The sequence below is a fragment of the Pundamilia nyererei genome, unplaced genomic scaffold, assembly GCF_000239375.1.
Source record: "Pundamilia nyererei isolate P.nyererei 1_Seehausen unplaced genomic scaffold, PunNye1.0 scaffold00112, whole genome shotgun sequence".
Classification (NCBI taxonomy): Eukaryota; Metazoa; Chordata; class Actinopteri; order Cichliformes; family Cichlidae; genus Pundamilia; species Pundamilia nyererei.
This window is the reverse complement of record NW_005187513.1, coordinates 323112-342576: the sequence shown is the minus strand read 5'-3', so window position 1 is coordinate 342576 and position 19465 is coordinate 323112. Positions and strand designations below refer to the sequence as shown.

The 19465-nt window shown below is 39.9% G+C and overlaps 1 protein-coding gene across 4 annotated transcripts in view; it reads right to left on the bottom strand.

Annotated features, from left to right (window-relative positions):
- cpne7 (copine VII) overlaps positions 1–19465 on the bottom strand; it is a 36002-nt gene that overhangs the window by 13508 nt on the left and 3029 nt on the right. For all 4 annotated transcript variants that reach the window (XM_005741593.1, XM_005741592.1, XM_005741591.1 and 1 more), the window contains 9 exons: positions 15305–15487; positions 14969–15043; positions 10107–10181; positions 5576–5659; positions 5391–5480; positions 5071–5169; positions 4777–4863; positions 4425–4484; positions 3681–3814 (listed from right to left, as the gene is read on the bottom strand). In XM_005741593.1, coding sequence (XP_005741650.1) covers positions 3681–3814; positions 4425–4484; positions 4777–4863; positions 5071–5169; positions 5391–5480; positions 5576–5659; positions 10107–10181; positions 14969–15043; positions 15305–15487 — 887 coding nt within the window. The remainder of the gene's footprint in view (positions 1–3680; positions 3815–4424; positions 4485–4776; positions 4864–5070; positions 5170–5390; positions 5481–5575; positions 5660–10106; positions 10182–14968; positions 15044–15304; positions 15488–19465) is intronic.

Below are 19465 nucleotides of genomic sequence, written 5' to 3'. Positions count from 1 at the left end.
GTGTGTGATAACTGGCAGTTCCACGCATGATATACATAAAATAGTTAATGGGTATTATGCATCTCCAAGGTACTCATTATTGTTGTTGTTACAATCTAAGGACTTTGCCATAATCTGGGACTATAATAAATTATCAGCTTGTAGTTTCAAGGCATCACTGATTATTGCTCACAAGGCAAACAGGTACACGTGTAACATTAATGTATTCTTATTTTTGAATACGTGTTCCAGCTAATGCGCTAAAATACTCCAGTAACAGTGCTCCACTGACATTTATAGACTTCCTGTTCAATAGGTTGGGCAAGTGATACCACAGTATGAAAGCAGCTCTAATATCCCCTTCAACAATTAAATGTTTTCAACTGAAGTTAAATCCATTTTCATCGAGGAAAAAAAAACAGCCTTCCTTTCCAACTGAATACAGGCTTTACTCCCACGATTTTGACCTTTCAAACACATCGAGGCATTCTGTATCAATGCAAGATAATAGGAAAGAAAAAATGTTTTGGGTTTTGTATTGGTTTTTACCAGCTTTGCCAGTGTAAAGAAAGAGCTTTAATGAAAATATTTTAATGTGGAAGCAGTTATTCAAGCTGAGCCAATTTTGCTTTGGCGTGTATTCTGTTCCTGTTATTGTTTACATAGAAAACTGATTATCCTGGCCCCGGGACTGTTGTGATAACACAGCAAATACATTTCATGAAACTTATTAAATATGATATGACATAGGATCGGCCCAGACGAGAGAACAGAGGAGACTGGCCACAAGTCATTTTCATCATATGAATTTTGCCCAAAGTCCACGGAGGTCACAGTTTTCTCCTCTTCGTCAGCACACGTGAGGAGCCACAGGGCGATGTGCCCGGTGTAATAGCCCTCTCAGCAAGGTAAACGAGCCTCTACCCACACAGACAAAAGCTAGTCACTCCAGCTCTGTAATGCACTCCTCTGCACGGACTCTAAAATCCCACATCACCTATATTCACTAAAGGCTAAAAGGTTTGCTTGCCCACATTTTACACCTCAATAACAATTCCAAGGGAAGGGCTGCCTACACTTGCAGCCGCTGTTGGCCCAGAGACATGTTTCCATGTATGATGCTGGTGTGCATCAGTGTAAACATGGATGCGATAAAGCCACAAAGATGAACTGAAAATTCACAGGCAGGATTTCAGTGTCTCCGGCGCTATCGCTTGCATGCTATAATTAGCCAGACAGTGCTCCTGATATTCAATAGGAGGATCTGCATAAATCAGGAGTTGGGGTGTTAATCCTCATCTGGCTTACTTTTGACAGATGAGAGGGTCTTTCTCCAAAACAGATAATATCACAAATTATTTTTCATTAATTAGCAAATACCTGCAAGTCTCCTAAAGATATTTTTTTACACATCGATACTGTAATATTTGTGCTCTGTTGGCCAATCATTAAAAATACATGTGACTGAAGTCAAACATTATAACTACAGTACATCAGCCAGTATTTACAGTAAGAGGAATCCTCAGAGGAAAACAGGCTTCATGCTGCACCACCTCTGTCTTTACATCAGATTCTACACCATGCTGTTATTTCTCCAGCCATAATGCCTCCCACTTCTTTTTGAAGTGCCTGCTATCCTGGTGTCAGCCCCTATCTCAGCATGTGTTCGTCTGTATCAGGGTAATGAGCCTGTGCGAGCTAAGAAGGAGGACCAATCGCTGCAACAGATGCTGAGAAGAAACTGTATCAGTCAGCTATCCACAGGAGAAGCAGCCACATGCAGCTTTCCATGAGGGCAAAGAAACTATGACAGACATGTAAAACAGCACGACAGCAAGAAGCGCCACATACTCGCATGTAGAGTTAGGCTACTACCTGTGACACGCAAGACTAAAAATATTTAGCAGCTACGCGGCAGGAAATGAAAGTTACATAAGAATGATTATGATTTGATCAACATGGCAGGAACAACATAGCACTGTATAGAAAATAACGAAATAACAGAAGGTACACACGGAGATGTCTTTAGTTTTTCGTTTTTTTGATAAAAGTTTTCTTGGCTGCACATCCATGATGACAATCTCCTGTTCCATAACATCTTAAAGTGTGAACTTGCTGCCATGTTCCAGAAACCAGTCTGAGCTAATCTGAGCTTTGTGACATTGTGTTTTATCCTCAGAAGATGGGTACACTGTGGTCATAAAGGGATGGACATGGTCAGCTATAGTACTCGGGTGGTGCTCAGTTGGGACTAAGAGGCCCAAAGTGTGCTGAGAAAATATCCCCCAAACCATTACACCCCCGCCAGGAGCTTGAAATGTTGGCACAAGGCAGGATGGGTCCATGCTTTCATGTTGTTTACATCAAATTCTGACTCTGCCATCTGAATGTTGCATTAAAAATAGAGACTCGTCAGACCAGGCAACATTTCTCCAGTCTTCTATTATCCAATTTTGTGCAAATTGTAGCCTCAGTTTCCTGTTCTTTGAGACACGAGTGGTACCTGGTGTCCTGTTTGAAGGGTTCCTGTTGCATTCCTATCAGCTGGAAGCACTCTGGCTATTCATCAATAAAGCATTTTCACCCAGAGAACTGCCCTTGACTGGATATTTTGGACCATTCAAATTCCAATAAATCAGTATTTTCTTAAATACTCAACAGCAACAAACATGCCAGGTTTAGAGTCACTTCCTCACTTCCCACTTCCCCATTTTAATGTTTGGTTAGAATTTCAGCAGCTTGTCTACATGCTTGAATGAGGTGCTACCATGTGATTGGCTAATTAGATATTCGCATTGCCAGAACAAGTGTGCCTAAACTGGGCGCCAGTTTAGTTTACAGGGTGCTCAGGCTAAATCCAATGGCCTGGGTTCAACTCTAACCCAAACACTTTAGTCTCACTTCATTTTATTTATTTTTCAATCTACGACGCCTGAATGGATTCGAAAGAAATCCCCATATTTGATAATTACTCTCTGTCCATCAAAATCTGATGTCTGCAAGATTTAAATGCCGGTGGCTGACAGGGTGAAAAAGGTCAGAATGTCACCTATCTCGCACACAGGCAGAGGGAAGAAAACGAATGTTTACTTTGAAATTGCCTGATGTAAAATGACCGTAAAGGAGTACATCCACAAAACTGCATAAGTGTCCTTGACTGCTGCCACCAAGACCCATCTTCAAGCCCCAGATTAGCCTCATGCATAAATAATGCCAGCAGAGGCAAAAATTTACTTGCTCTAGTTTTTCCAGGTACAAACAGTTTTCTCGTCTATAAGAAGATTAAAATGTATTTACTATCGTGAACGACGGTGTTTAAGCTGCAAGTTACCGCTGACTTTTTTCTTAACACTGCAACCCGTCTGTTAGAGAAAATTAAAAGTGCCAAATTCATTTCAATGAAGGAATAAATGCGAGGGAAAGGAGCCGGTGGTCAATAGCTCGGTTCCCATAGCGTCACAAAAAACTGGCGAGCAAAGCTATAATGACCTGCAGGGTTCTCTGCCCTTCTGTTTCAACACTGCACTGTTTCCATTACAGTCCTAATGCTGTGGATCAGATGGAGTGGCTCCTTTCACTGGCAGAGATTCCACTGAAATGGCATGTGAGGAGCACTCTGCAGCTCTGCTTCACAACAGGAGACAGTGACAGTCCCTGTAGGCCACAAAAAGTCTTTTCTGAGAAACAAAAGATTGACAAACCTGTCATAGTCTTGACAGATCTCCCCCACAGCTATCAGAGCCTTTAGGTACTCGTTGGGCTGGTAAGGGTTGATGTAGTGCAAGGAGCAGCTGTTCCTGGGGTCTCCATTGGAGGCTGTGAAGTCAATGGCAACCTGGTGGGAAGAGAAAGAAATTGCAAAGTGTGCAACATGAACAGTTCATCAGAATCAGTTAAGCTTTTCTTTTGGCACTTGACTTCCTGCAAAGACTTTTACTTGGTTGCTTGAATGCTTATTATATTCCGAGCCATTATGAGTGAGGGAGCCTGAAATAAACCTAATGGCGGTATAAATTACATGATCAGAGGTAAGAACTTGCTTCTTTTTTTTACGCCCACATAGACTGAAGCAGCATCACCTCCCATACACAGTAGATCCAAGCAGCTAGCTATTTCAACAAGGGAGGACTGCATCTACCACAGCAGTCCTCATGATTAACATGCATTGCTTCTCTGATCCAGCCAGAGAGCGAGAATGTGCACTACAGAGGGCAAACCAAAGGGCAAGAGTTACAGAACATTTGAATTTATTTCATGAAACTGCCTCCAAGAAAGCTATGTGTGCACAAACAAAAAGGTCAGGAAAGAAGGAAACATACCAAAGTCTTCATCGAGTAGCAACATGATCGGTGTGCCGAGCACAATATGTAAGTCATGAAACTAGGCTGCAGTTAACAGCATTCAGTGACAGCGAAGCGTCATTAAAGACAGTCGGTTTAATTTACCGTAAAGTGAATTTGGCATCCTCCCATGATGTAGTCTAAGAAGGAGTAGACTCTGTGAAGCTGCGAGGCAGAAAAACACAAATCTTTCAGGCAAAACCGCAGAAGTTATGATGTCACCAGGTCATTAAAGCACACCAAATCTGTTCGCTATAAAGGTAAGAAAAAAATGTTGTGCTGTATGCTGAAAATGTAGTGGAGACTAAAAATGCTCTGGAAAGTCTTCCCTTTATAAAACAGTAACAGAAACAGCAGCAGTGTCTATACCGCTTTGTAAACTGAGACAATGAAACACTGACTGATTCTCTCTAGGGTGTTGCTTCTTCTGAAGCATGTTTCTGCAGGAGTTTCCTACCTTGAGGTCAGTGAGAATGACAACTCCTGAATTTTTATAGTTTCTCTTCTTCTGTTTGTACTTAGGATTCATACAGTCCCACGACACCTTGAACAAAAGCAAGTGAAAGACAAAGAACAAAAGCAACAACTTGTGGCATTTTGAACATATCAAAGCAGCCTGACATTGTTTTTTCCTTCCATGTGTGCTGGATTTCAGCAGAGAAAAATCAGAGGCACACTGGGAAAGGATAAAATTGTTACACAGCTGTCTCTCCCCTCCCCTCCGCTCTGCTCCACCTCTCCATTCACTGACCTTATTTCCACTGGAAATTTTCTGCATTTCCCTGAAACTGGCGTAGAATTCGCCAATGAAGTCATGCTTCCCCCTGGAGTCATGATCCCACACTAGGCACTGTGGCACACACACACATACAGACATTGTTTACTACTTTTGACATACAACAACTCATTCATGTATCCCAGGTATACTCATAGAAAATCCATATACAAATCAAAGTGATGTATTTTCAGTGTTCTGCCCTGTTTGCTGACCCCAGCTGAATCACGCTGGTCATGCAGTTTCTGACTCACTGACTGTGGTTTTTGCAGTCACAGTTCTAAAACGTTCCCTACCTTGAGCTTCCGGTCTTCATCGCAGCTGCACAGGGATATGAGTGACACTTTGAAGGGCTCCCACACTGGATTCAGGTTGTTTTTAATCACCTGTTAGAGAACAAGTACAATAACAACAGAAGTAAAGTGTTAGAAACACATTAAAAGCTGTCGATGAAACCGGGGTGGGAATGTGGTAAGGTTACCTCAGTTCTGTAAACAAGTTGCTCGGTTTCATCGTCATTGATTCGATAGATTTCCAAAAATGGGTCCGACTTGCTGAAGAGATCCTGCAGAAACAGAGAAGACAAAACTGACTAACCCACTAGATCTGGAGGTGAGAAACAACCAGTTTCAGGAAAGATTTTTCTTCCTTTACTTGCTGTAAATCAGAAAAGGAAAAGTCTATAAAACTAGTATTTCTCTGGTTTTCTTTTTTAGCTTTATTCATTCATGGACTCTCGCAGAGGTCAATGTCTGTTAGATCAAAAGATATGAAATATCACATTTAACAGAAAGGATTTGGTTTAATTCAATTTGCAGTCTCTTCAAGCGTTTGCTAGCGTTTACAATGAAGCTGTGACGATTTCCACCCGGGCTTGGGTGCTTGTGATATCTCAGTATGCTTTTAGTATTTGTCCAGGTGATTTGTACAAATGTCTGCAGACACTAATTCATCGTTTGCTGATTGCAGGAGGAATAATTGTCAGGTAACTGTCTGCATGATTAAAGGACAGGAAGACGCAGCGTGGTGGAATTTTTGAATAAGACATCATTGAGGAAAGGGTTGATCTTTTATAAGCTTCTAAGTCATGCCATAGATTTTTCACTCAAGTATTGACATTTTCCTTCAGCAAATAGCTTGTACATGCTACGGCTGAAGTTCATTAGCAAAGTATTTGCGCTTTCCTTTGCGTGTTGCAACTTGCGCAAAGTGCATTTTAAACAGCCCCGGCGATCGGCTGTAATGAGCACGATGAATTCAGATCAACTCACTAGTGTTTGTGTCCATTTTCAGTGTTAGTAAATGCCCCAATTAACTGAAAACACGTGGAACATTTTGCATCTTTTATAGTTATTTGTGGTAGCCTTGAATCATCCCCTGAGTCTCAAGTTCAGGCGTCTGAGAGCAGAGGCAACACTGATTATTGAGGTCAATTGATTCTTCTGGGAGGAAAACAAATAATTACTGTGTGTGCGTCTGTGTGTCTGTGTCGTTCTGTGTGCCTGTGTCGGCTGAGTGGGTGAGGGGGAGTTTTGTGTACAGCGAATGAGACGGTTAAAGATGCATTTCCCGCTACATTAGCCAGATACATCTCCTGAGGGATAGGAGCAAAAAAAAAAAAAAAGAGCTGTAAGATCCTTACTTTGTTGCCATGACAACCACTAGCCAGTGGCATCAGTAGCATGGACTCATGAGGCAAACATGTCAAAATTCAATTTCAGGTTTACAATAACTGTAATGTTTATCATTAGCAGTTACCACCATCTATCATGCCTCCTAATTAATCCTTCTGCTCAGCAACGTGAACAGGCTGACATTCAGTATTTACAGCAGGTTGAGGGGATGCAACTGATGAGCAGCTCATTAGAAAGAGTCATGCTTCAGTCATCATCTGTTGTCCTTGTTAGATAATTTGCTATATGCAAGCTGCCTGTCACAGCTAATTTATTTTGTTAAAAAACTACTTAAGAAGACATCCTGTCACTTGTAGCAGGAGGGCACTAAGACCCAGGCACAATTCAGGAGCCCAAGGTGAGAGCACCTGACCCTTTGAGAGGCTCATTAGGTGGGTTAGTTTTATTCCTGCTGTTTTACCTTTATTAGCTTGTTTCAGCTGGGATTATTTTACCGTAGGGATGTATGTGTAACCTGGGGTGCTGGGGCGTGAATGTAATAATAATTAGTATATAAGTAGTTTCGTTTTTTTGAACATCACGATCCTGGACCAGTGGTAGTCTCAAGGTGCAGTTAAGGTTACCCAACAAGTGTTCACTTTACATCATTTTATTTCTCGTTTTCGGTAAACTCTAGCGCAGTGCTAATAAACAGCTTCTATTTGTATTTAGTGCTGTGGCTCCTACTGTGGGAGGTTATTGTTTTCTGTTAATATTTTATGTTTATGGTGGTACTGGTATTACTTTAGGTATTTTATGCTGGAAGTTGTGGGTTTACTTTGAGTGGAGTGTGGGTCGTTCAGTCCAAGTACACTCCCAGCGTATCAGTTTGCTGATTGCCACACCAACATAGCGAGACTCCTTAACTTCTGACGTTTGTTTGTTTTTTATAGGCTTGATTATACGAGCTGTAGTTACCCAGCTTGAAATAAAAACCTTTGTTACAGCATCTTGACCCATACTGATTGTTGGCTTTCTTATTGAGTCTCAACAGTGCAATTTATTCAAGTGCTCCACACTGATAAGCTGTGATAAGTTTATGGAAGTTTAAAAATCAGGGCATTCATGAGGTTCTTTTGGAGGGTGCCCAGAATCTGTTTGTAGTGCCTGCATAACCTACAATATGTTGGATTACATGAAACATTTTTCATTGACCATGTGGTTAGGGACATGACTCCACATGTAAATATAAATATTACAAGTTTGCTTCTGCCACAGTTTTTGCTCTTGCCTTTCTGTGTTCACTGTTTTTCTCCTGTCATCCCAGCTGGTAGCTGTACATAGCTGCCCATCCCTGAGCCTGGTCTCTTCCTGCTAATAGCAGGAAGGGGTTTTCTTTCCAATATTTGCTTTGCAATCTTTACAGTTGCGAAGAAAATGGTTAAATGTATACATTGTGCTGATTGGGGTATCTACTGTTTCATGAATGGGAAAATTGTCTTATTAATATAAAGAAGGTTTCCAGTTGTAACTTCTTTTCTTTTTTTCTATCTAATAAAAAACACCACAATTTCAAAATAGACAACACCTCTCCTGCAGCTCTACATTAAGCATCCCCAATGAGTATCACTTAAAAAAAAACATCTCTCGGGTGAAAGCCTTGAACCTATTGCACCACAACAACACTATCTTGATCTGCTCTGAAGACAGCTGGCACCGACCAAAGTCTCCATTCTCGTTCTGTCTCTGACTTGAATTACAATATGCTGAAAACTTGCTATGGATTTTTGGTTTCCACTCATGCCAACGACAGCCTGCCTACCCCAGCTTTAACACAAATATCTGCAACATTATCTCCTCCCATCTGAGCAGAGGACACTGAAGAAATGCAATTTTTTTTTTAGAGATGCCAGCACTGTTCAGAGGCGTGTTTTGAAAATGATGGAAAATTTCTTACAACCAGCTTGTCTCTTATATCCAAACCAAGTTATGCCCACAATCCTAAAAAATTAAGCTTATATGTAACTTCAACAAGAAAAATCTGTGATCTTTTGTCTGCTTTCCTGAGTGCTCCCCTTTCCCATCCTGTCAACATCATGAGTGTAGTCAAGGGTTGTCAAACATAGGGCCCCAGGGCCAGAATCGGCCCCATAAAGACTCTAATTAGGCCCACTGGAAAATGTGAAGCAAGATGTATTGTTGGGATTTTTAACTGTATTCTTAAAAGTTTTGCAGCTTCTCTGCTGATAAAGATCTCCCCTTATCTACACCAAAGTAAATGATAAAGTGGGCTTTACGTGGCCCACAGTGTAAAATGAGTTTTACATCCCAATCCACCATCTCTCCATCTCCACCTCACACTGGTCACTGCATCCAAGCATGTCTGTCTTCATCTTTGTCTTCACCACCATCAGCATCCAGACTCCACTGGGTCCTGTCCTATCACTGCTGGGACTACTTTCTATGATGTTTCCTCAGAGTCTAATCACCAAATAGGTTATTAATTGACTTCTGTATCTTAATAAATGATGTTCAGTTCTTTCAAAAGGTGTCTCCTCGCTAACATACAATGGGTTATTTTTGGAACCAAAATTAAATTGTCTTTGCTCCTAAATAAAATCAGTATCTAATCACAGTCTATATTGTTTGTTCAGAGCAAATGAACACTTTAGCATCTGAGTGGCAAGTGACTGTACATCATTTCTCTAAAAGTAAAAGTAATTTATTTGGGTTAGAGTGGTTTCTCCAGCATTTCAACAGAAACTGGAGACTTGGGGCAGCCATTACGAGGAGGAGAAAATGGACTTCACAACAAGGATTTATTTTTATTATTTTGTACTCCATGTGTTGGAGTCGGGTTCAATTTCACTGTCAGTGTGGCGGTAAAATTCAGAGTGGAATTCCAAAAATAAATGCACATGCTGTAGAAAATTTGAATTTTTTTCCAAATAGAGCTGGAAATCAAAGGGCAACCTGTGAGTCTTGAGTCCCGAGGCTCGTTCCTGAGAACATGGTGTGACTACAGATCATCAGAGTTGTAACTGGATGTAAACTCCCGCTCTCTTTTTGATTGAAACATGCCTTCAGCAAATTCTGACAGCATGAGTCCGGGAGAAGCTAAGGTCAGTGATATGTAGCTTTAAAGTAGATCAACATTTAATAACACAAATAATTCTGAATACTAATATAATTTGTATATAACAGCATGATTTTTTGTGAGAAAATATTCCCTTCTGTGAGCATAAATTTAATGCCATTGAATTACTGTGGATGGATTTCTTAGCCTATACAGTATCATGACAGGAGGATTCTCATATTACTCACCATCTAATGCTTCTAAACCGCGTCTAATAAAACAACTGTGTTGGTGTTTCAATCAAAAACGTGTACTCCTCTCACCTTATCATCGAGCTTCTTGGCACAGAAGGAGAGTTCCACATATCCGTTGTTGCCAGAAATTTCCTCAGCGTGCACCTAGAAGGAAAAAGAATTTGGCAGTGATGTTTTTGTGTTTGCATTTCTATTATTACTGTTAAAAGAAATGTGACTTAAGACTGTGATATATATTTCCAAAACACGACCTTAAAGCTCGCAAACATGACTGTCGTGATTCAAGCTCCAGAATATCAATACAATATCATTTGTCAGCATTTATAACAAACTATCGCCAATAATTAGTGGCTCCATTTTTTTTTATTGCATTAGCTACTGGAGTGAATCGTGCTTTTATTTCAAAGTGTCCTTGAGCAAGACACCGAAGCTCAAAATCCTCCTGATGAGTAATTTTATGAAAGCTCTCTGTCATCACTGTGTGAATGTGCATAAATGTGGGAACGGGCAGACACATTGTGAGGCTCTTTGGAAAAGAGATTTTTAAAAGCTATGTAAATGCTATCCATAAAGGATAAAAGAGACGTTTACGTCAATGCAAAGTTAAACAGACAAATCCACAAATTACACGGCAAATAAAATTCCACTCTTGTAAAACTTAAATGCCCCTGTGTGACTCAAATATCTATCATCAGTTATAATGAGTATTTGTACTGTTTTGATTTTCTATTGCAAATGAAAGTGATTTTAGAGTGAAGTCCTGTAAAACGTTTAACCAGTAGGTGAAAAGAAGAATGAGTGAGTAAAAATGCAAGAAGAAAAAACATCAGAAAAATACTCCAAAGTTAGTCATCACTTAACTACAGCACTGTACAAGAGTGCAGAGCCACCCCTCATTTCTTTATTGTTTGCTAGGAAAATGAGAAGTGCCATCATTTATTGAAACACATGCAAACAGATGTGGATATTTGGTATGAGCACCACTTATCCTTTGACGTAGTCTGAACTTTCTTAGGCAAGCTTTCCTTTCATTCCTTTAAGTAGTCTTCAGGAATAGTTCTCCGGGCTTCTTAAATGATAGTCAAAGCTCTACTTTATAAATTTTGTTCTGTTTTCTGTCACAATGATCGCACACTCCTTTAGTAATTTCTGTGGAGCTCTGGGGAGATAAATTCTTGACTGATAATTTACCCATGTCATCTTTACTGGTTGTGTGTTTGGGATGGTATTGCATGATGAAATCCAGAATCTATCCAAATCTGCCGGCACTTTTCCATCAATTTTGAAAAGATCTCAAACACCACCTAGTGAAATGCAGCCCAAACCGTGACAGAGCCTCCACCGTGTTTTAAAGATGGCTGCAGACACTCACTGTTGTACCTCTCTCCTGAACTTCTCCATACATACTGATAATGGTTTGAAACAAAAAATTCAAATTTGGATTCATTACTCCATCAGATCTGTTGCCACTGATTTTCAATCCAATTCTTGTGTAAGTTTCATACCTCAGCCTTTGCTCCCTGTTTCTCTTCTTTAAGAATGGCTTCTTGACAGCCACCGATCCACAGAGACCATTTCTGATGAAGCTTCAGTGAAAAGCAGATGGATCACCTGAAGGGCCAGATGCATCTCTCAGGTCTTTGGAAGGACCAGACTGGAAGGTTCATCTGCTGTAGATCTTTTTTTTTTAGACCTAAAACCTTTGATTTTGACTCCCACATGTCCAGTTTCCTTAAATCTTTTAAGGAGAAACTGCTGATGATTACAAGATATGCCAAGTTGTCTGTGTTAACCTGAGCAATGACCTTACTAGTGCAAAAATACTATTTTGTGCCTGTCAAACTTTATTATCTTTGACATTTTTAGTTGATTAAGTTACAGAAATAGAAACATTTCTTTGACTAAATGTGTTTTTGTGACAGGCTACAAGTTAAAAATGGTTGGGTTCTTTTAGCTGTCTGTTATGTGTAGACAAAATATTGGTTAATCCCTTGAGTTAATCTTTTTTTGCACTTGAAAGATTCAGGTCAGTGTTTATGGCTCAACAAACAAAAACAGTCCTCTGAAAATAGTTAGGTTGAACTAAAAACCAGTGGAAAAGCAGCCTCCAAAGAGAAATTGTGAAAGACCTTCAGAAAACCTGGGAAATGATTCCTCAAGACTACTAACAAGAAACTCTGACTCCCTGGAAGCAAAATATAATAAAATGACTGGCTTGTAGTATAAATGATCTCTACTTTCTTTCAGAATACTCCAAAGCTAGTCTTTACTGATTTGTTTCTTATTTATTTGAAATCCTTCGAATGCTGCTACATTGTTCTACAGTGCCTACATATTTTATACTCTGTAAATGACACCTTACATTTGTAAAAAAAATTACACGGTAAATGCAAATTACAGGTTGCAGTCTACCTGCTTGCTTGTAACAGTAATATTTCTGTGCACATGCATATGCACATAATTCTATGTTTTTTATTGTAAAAACAAATAGTTGAAGCTCGTTGTGATCATTAGCATTTTTTCTTGGAGTGGCTTTTACTTGGTGTAGGATTAAACCAGGGCGTGGAGAGACACATTAGCTAGAAGCTTGCTGATGTGTCAGGTTATCACCTCAACTTGTGAATTTACGTTGTTATAGATGTAAACGTTACCACAACAAAACAGTAAAGTTGTGCTAGTTATCAGATTTTTTTCCACTTTCCACGTTTGTTTAGAGAGGAAGAAGTTCAGCTAGTAAGAAACACAGTGCACCTTCTGCTGCTCCCATTGTGCTGTCTGTCCACCTCACAGAACACAAGGCTTTGCTTTCTGCTTCTGTGTTAAACTGGCAGCAACATTATATCAAATTGCCAGAACTGTGGCTCTAAAGTAAGCATGCCCAGGGCTAGACAACGCTTGTGATGACAGGGAAGGAAAGGCTTCATTTTTTATTTTTTTATCACCCAGTTTGTCCTGACAAGAACAACTAGCATGTAAAATCTTTGTAAAAATGTAGGCAGGTGTGCTCTTTCCATCTTTGCCAGGGCAGCAGATTAAGTAGTATAGCGTGAGTAGATTGTGATCTATTTTAATAGCTGTTTAAGGATTATAGTATTAAAGTTAGAATGAGGATTTGCCTGTGGCTACAGACATTTTCACACCCAAAAGAGTTGAGCCTGAGACCCTAAATGTCTGAAGCAGTCGGATGCGACATTAAGCAGCCTTTACCAGCCAGCTGTCTTTACAACTGTTAAGTCCAGTTGCACTGATGAAGGCTTTCAGCTGAAACACACCTGCTCTGCCCTTTAATAAACATTAAGAAGTATGTTTGTTCAAAAGTGCAGCAGATATGTGAGAAGAGTGCACAAAAAGAAGAGTGCACTAATTGCCTGGTGAATTCACACCTCCAGGAAGCAGGACACATGACAGCATGGGGTAGCACTCACGTGGGAAAGGGCAACTTCAGACGTTGCCCCAACATGATTCCCTGCACATTTTCTGGGAGTCATGCTTGAAAACAGCTTCTGTCTCACGCTTGAAGATAAGGTTTTTGCTGCTTGTTATACATAAGGCAACAATACAGTGAGCACAGAAAGGAGCAGGCTCATGCTTTTGCATATGAAAAGCAATGAAAATATATTTGTTTGGTAAAGAATAGAGCAGGCTGTATAGCAGCAGCAAGCTGTCTGCACATTAATGGGCACACTGCAAACAGTAGATGCTAGCAGGCATTTTTGGTGTGGATCTACTGAGCTCACTACCTAACTATATGGCAAAAGTATACTTTCTCAGTTCATTCTCTTACTTATCTTAACGTTGTCTGAGGTGAGATCCACAGGGTCTGACTTTGAATTTAACTAGTAATTATGTAACCTCAAATACCTGGTGCGTTACCTAATCCTGGTCCCATGGGTTTGATAATGCATCATGTCAATGGGGGTGTAGAAGTACAAATATGTGTCTATAAATCTAGGATGTTTTTTTTACAAAGAAAAAAACCTCCTACATTATCTCCATCGTGTCTCATATAATATGCTACAGTAAGAATATTTTCTGTTTTGTTTTTTTTACGCGTAGCAAGTAAAGTATAATGAAGAGCTACACTATTATAAATCGACAGAGGCATGTTTTTAATGCCATTATGCGTGTGCCACTACAGCATCACGGAAAATGGTTCAGCATTGTGCTTGTGCACTGAATTCTCTGCGCTTGTGCAGATGAAATGGTCAGATTATTCCTTTGTGAGAATCCTCACCATTCCCCTCGAGAGCTTCATAATGCATTTGCTTTTTAAATAAATTCTAAATCTGGCAAAAGACTGAGTGATTCGTTTTTTTTGCCTGTGTTCAGTAAGTGAAGAGAACCAAGGAGGTGAAGTTTGTTGTCTGTGTGTGTAAGATGGGGCTGAATTTAAATCACGCTTTGTACTTTTGCTCACACCAAAAACATGCAGGAGACCGACGCGAACACGGGAACATCTGTACTGTGTGTGACAGTCCAGCCCGGTGATAATAACGCTGTCAGACTTTGCAGCAGCTTGTCCACCATGGATTCATTAGAGAAAGGAGAAGATGAGATTCTTTTGTGTATTTCCCGACCTGAGTGGAGGGTTGCGTGATTACCTTGTCATGTTTTGATGTGCTACCGCCACTGGCTTGTTAACTATAAGATGCTGGATAATGAACCAAGAGCTATTCTCTTCCACATTTGACACATGATTTCTTGTGCATTCATCATTTCTTATGGATTCTCTTGCTTCCCTGTGCGCTTTAGTGGGAATGCCTCTCCGTGCCACTAAAACGGACACTACCATAGAGAAGATGTCTGACTTATAAAATAAAATTACACCGCTACAGTGATACCAAGGAGCAACACAGGGCTAATGTGTTATGTGTTCAAATTAGTTCATTCATCAGAGCAGCAACATTACACACGCAATGTCAGGAACCTACTGTGATGGTGGATTTGCCGGCATATTTCCCATACTTGAGCAACAGAGGTTTCACCATCTTCTTTTGGGCCACTATCTGCAAAGAACAAGATAAACAAAACGTTTGGCCTTGAGCCCTTGGCGGCAAACAGCAGTATATAGAGATCTGAGCCTTTGCCATCACTAATAAGTATGAATCATTTACTGCAAGCGGTGCAGCAAATATACACCATTTACCAATAAAGACAAAAGGGGGCATGTTTTAGTGCTTTTACACCAACAAATCCCAGTTATTAGACCACAAATCTGGAGCTACAGCTGGCAAAAATGGGTTAGTAAGACAGCAGCATCTGTTTACCTGGCCAAGAGTGCACTCCACCCCTCCCAGAAAGTCATCATCACGGGTTCCGATGCTGTGAGTGCCGTGGATGTCGTAAACCTCAAATCGCAGTTTCTGAACCTCCTCGAAGTAGTAATCCAGCGAGAAAACCTTGCCAAAGACTGGGTGCAAGTTGCTCTTGATCACTTCTGTCCTGTCCAGCTGAAAGAGAACATGATGAATGAACTTTTGAATGTCAACACTAGTTTATCTAATGTTCCTAATTATGACAGACTTTATGCATTTGTAAAGAAATGAAGCCCCCCTTTGACAGACTGTCTTATAGTGTTTTACATCGCATGTAAGAAACAGAGTCAGCTTCTTTACAAAGAAGGGCAGACGTTATTATGTTTGTCATGAGGATGATACGAGAGATGATTGGAGGGCTCTGACATTTAATCTCAGCTTAGAGGAAACATCCATGCTTGTCTTTGACTGCCTGACAAGGAAAAGCTGATCTCTCTGGGGCCCCATCTGTTCGTGATGTAGAATTTAGCTCTCACACAGTTGCATGAACATTTCCACACTGCCCAATTTGTCACAAGGACAAATCATCATTGAGCATTTTGAAGTCAACAGCGCTTTAGTACTGGTAAATTTAACAAGAACAATAAATATACACAGGAAAGAAAATTGTCACGAATTTCCAAGATTAACCAAATGCGCGTTGATAAGCGATGTTTGGGACTTAAAGCTAAATGTGTAAATAGTTGAATGACCCAGAAGGGAAAAGACCCACCAAGGTGCATTATATGGGACTGATCTATCAGCAGCAAATGAAGGACTGAGGAAGGTTTAAGTGCTCATCCAAACGACACAGTCCAAAGTCATTTCTTCATTGTCAGCGGGGCAGGTCCACACTTTGCTTTTGATTACTTTACAAACGGTTGACAGTGTTTTCCCATTTCTCATCTCTCGCTTTGGGAGAGTCTATAAGCTGAAGGACTGAACTGGAATAAGAAGCGTGATTCCTGCATCACGCACAACATTTTATACATCTAATCTACAAATCAAAGCGCAAACATCAAGCAAATATCTCAGATCACAAGCCAACAGCTTCTTGTAATCGATTTTCTTGGTCTTTTGAAAGGTATTTCTTCATTTTGTGATTTTTAGAGTGATGCCAGTCTTCCAAGATCTGTGGCACAATATAATATTTATACATTTAAAATGTTTTTTTTCTTCCTTTTGAAGCCACTTAGGGTTTTTATAAATAATATGCCAAAGAATAATGATGCTGTCAACATAATTGGAACTGAAGCTTTCCTCTTGCATGCTATATTAAAGCATAATCTTTGCCACAGTGAATGATGGACTGTCTTCATCGTGACAAGGTGTGCATAAGCCGTGACACTTTCTTCATGGGGGAACATTATGGGAAATCATTAAAAAGCCTGCACAAGACATCAGTCAGCACTGAGGGAAGGAATTTGCTTTCACTTGGAAAGCTTCAGATCCTGCCTTTCACGAATAAACTCATATATCAACATTTAAGGTTATTCTTGGTGGCATTTCTCAGACATTTGAATGGACACCGACGATATTGAATAGAATTTTGTGAAAGTTATAAAACTTCCTCGTCATCCTTTTCAGTGAATCCTCGCACGCAGTAAACAGAGTTGTTACCAACCTGGAAGAAACCCACTCATATTTGTGAATAGAAATGTTTCATTGTAGGACAATAAGGATGACTCAGAATAACTTGAGCTGAGCCCTCCCTCCAAGGAGACCCAAACCACATAAAGCCTCCCACCTACTCGGAAGCATCTTTATTGGTGCCACTTTACATGATAAAGAAGGGCATGGGCCCAAAACACCCATGCACGAATAATTCGACTGGAGTCCCTATAGTCCTGATGGGGGGTTTGTGCTTTTTTTATGTGAACAAATAAATGCATCTAATGAAAATTGTAGGCCATTCTTCTGCCAAAGAAAGAAAGAAAGAAAGAAAGAAAGAAAGAAAGAAAGAAAGAAAGAAAGAAAGAAAGAAAGAAAGAAAGAAAGAAAGAAAGAAAATGGACTCGAAATGACCTCTTAGGGTATTTTGCACAGTTGTGAATCAGTGTCTGAGATCAGAGTTTTTCAATGTTCGAAAAAAAATTCCTTCAGCTGCAAGATGTTTTCTTGCTTGCGCTTTCTCCATTCCTTCTTTCAGAGACATTCCTTTATTGATTTGTTGGTGCGTCTAGGATCATTATCCTGCTGAAAGGTCCGCTTCTGGTTCAACTTCAGCTTTTGGTCTCATGTTATCTTCAAGCACTTTTTGTTATGATGCAGGATTTTTACTTGAATCAATGACTGTAAGCTGCCCATTCCCTAAGGCACCGGGGCAGCCCCACGATATAACACTTCCATCATAGTTGGTATGATGTTCTTTTTCTGAAAAGCTGTGTTTGGTCTTTGCCAAACATGTCTGTCTAGAGCATAGTCTTTCACAAAGCCCGGTGTTTGCCCTTTGTGTTCCCTCGCAAACTGCAGCTTTGCTCTAATGTACTTTATGGACAGCAAAGTGTTCATTGCATGTTTATTTGTTTTGTTTTTCCTTGCCGTGCCTCCTGGGCAGGTCAAATCTCACTGTAAATGCAGGAAGTTTTAACACAAACACTTGCAAGTGTTGTCGATCTTGTGATAACATTTAAGATGTTCTCTTAGGCTGAAATTTGCATGATGACATTTCACATTTCATGTGCATGTAAACACCAGAGTCACTGTATAACCTGTTAGCGCCCAGTGTATATGAGTTTCCACAATGTTTTAATTGTATTCTAAATTATTTTAATTGTTAATTTTAAGCAGTAATTTTTAAAAAATGCTGGATGTAGCAAATATAATACAAATTAAAACTCATATATGCAAACTTTTGTTTTAATTGTCTGAAGATTTAATTTAAAAAATCAATTTTCAAGACATTTCTGGTAATTATTTAATGTTTTGAGCTTTAAAGGGCTAAATAAGTCACATTCCACCTGTTACTCCCTGTCTTGTGTACACTGTAATCATTGGAGTTTGTTCTGATACTCACATTTTCAGTGTGAATAATCGACTCTGCTTTATTCATTTACATTAATAATGTAAACATTTTGTGCTATTTTTGAGGGGTGGGGGTTTTATCTGTAGACAGAGGATTACATGAGGCCAACCATTTCCATTTTATTTACTTACTTTTTGCACAAATATAATGTAACTGATCAATTGTCAGTTTTTATCTTATTTTCCTCTATTTTTGTAATTCAGCTCCAGGTTAGTAATTCAGGGGGGGAAAGGATGTACTTGTTTCTAAACATATGTCAGACTTCTAGATTAATAACCAGAAAAGCTGTATGGCTAACAGCAATAATAAAAAGCAGGTGTTGCTCTATTGTTTCAAAGCAAGCAATGCAAAGAAAAAAAGAATTACCAGCTCAGACTTGGCCTCCTTTGTCACATTTACTCCTATTTATTCTTTACTGGCCTTTCTTGCCTATTCTTTCTCTCTTTGTGCCATCTGGATGGACAGATTTGGGATGAGTCTGATGAGTCTGTTTGTTGATAAAGGCTAATCAGAGCTACATAGGGTAGTTTGTGCTAGTCTGTGCATGACGCCTGTTTGCTTTTGGTGTGGGGCCAGAAACTATAAAGAGATTCCTGACATGGGAAATTCATTTCTATAATCAGTGCATTATTTAGGCTGCTTTATCATAACAAATACATGCAGCTTAAATTAGAGATCGAGTTTTGGGAATAACTAGTTTTCAGAGAAGCGTACAGGGTCCAGTTTACGTAAGAAGAGGACAAAATCTGCGAAAGCGGCACATGTCATGTGATCTTCAACCTGCCTCCTAATTTGCCCCGTGAGCAGGTGGTGAAAAAAGGTAATAGTTGAAATATGTGCAGCTTAAAAAGCCACTGGGGCCACGCAGCATGAGCTTAGATGATAGGAAGAGCGTGATATGGTGGTGATATGAGTGGGCTCTGCTTCTTACTCAGTTGCTGACGTAAGTAAACAATTTGCAGACGGGATGGTGCCGCCCAGAACTGAGGGATTTGACAGCAGAGCATTGGACAACTGGTGAATACTGTTATGATTGTCAAGACTCGGGTGGATGGATGGATGGATGGATGGATGGATGGATGGATGGATGGATGGATGGATGGATGGAT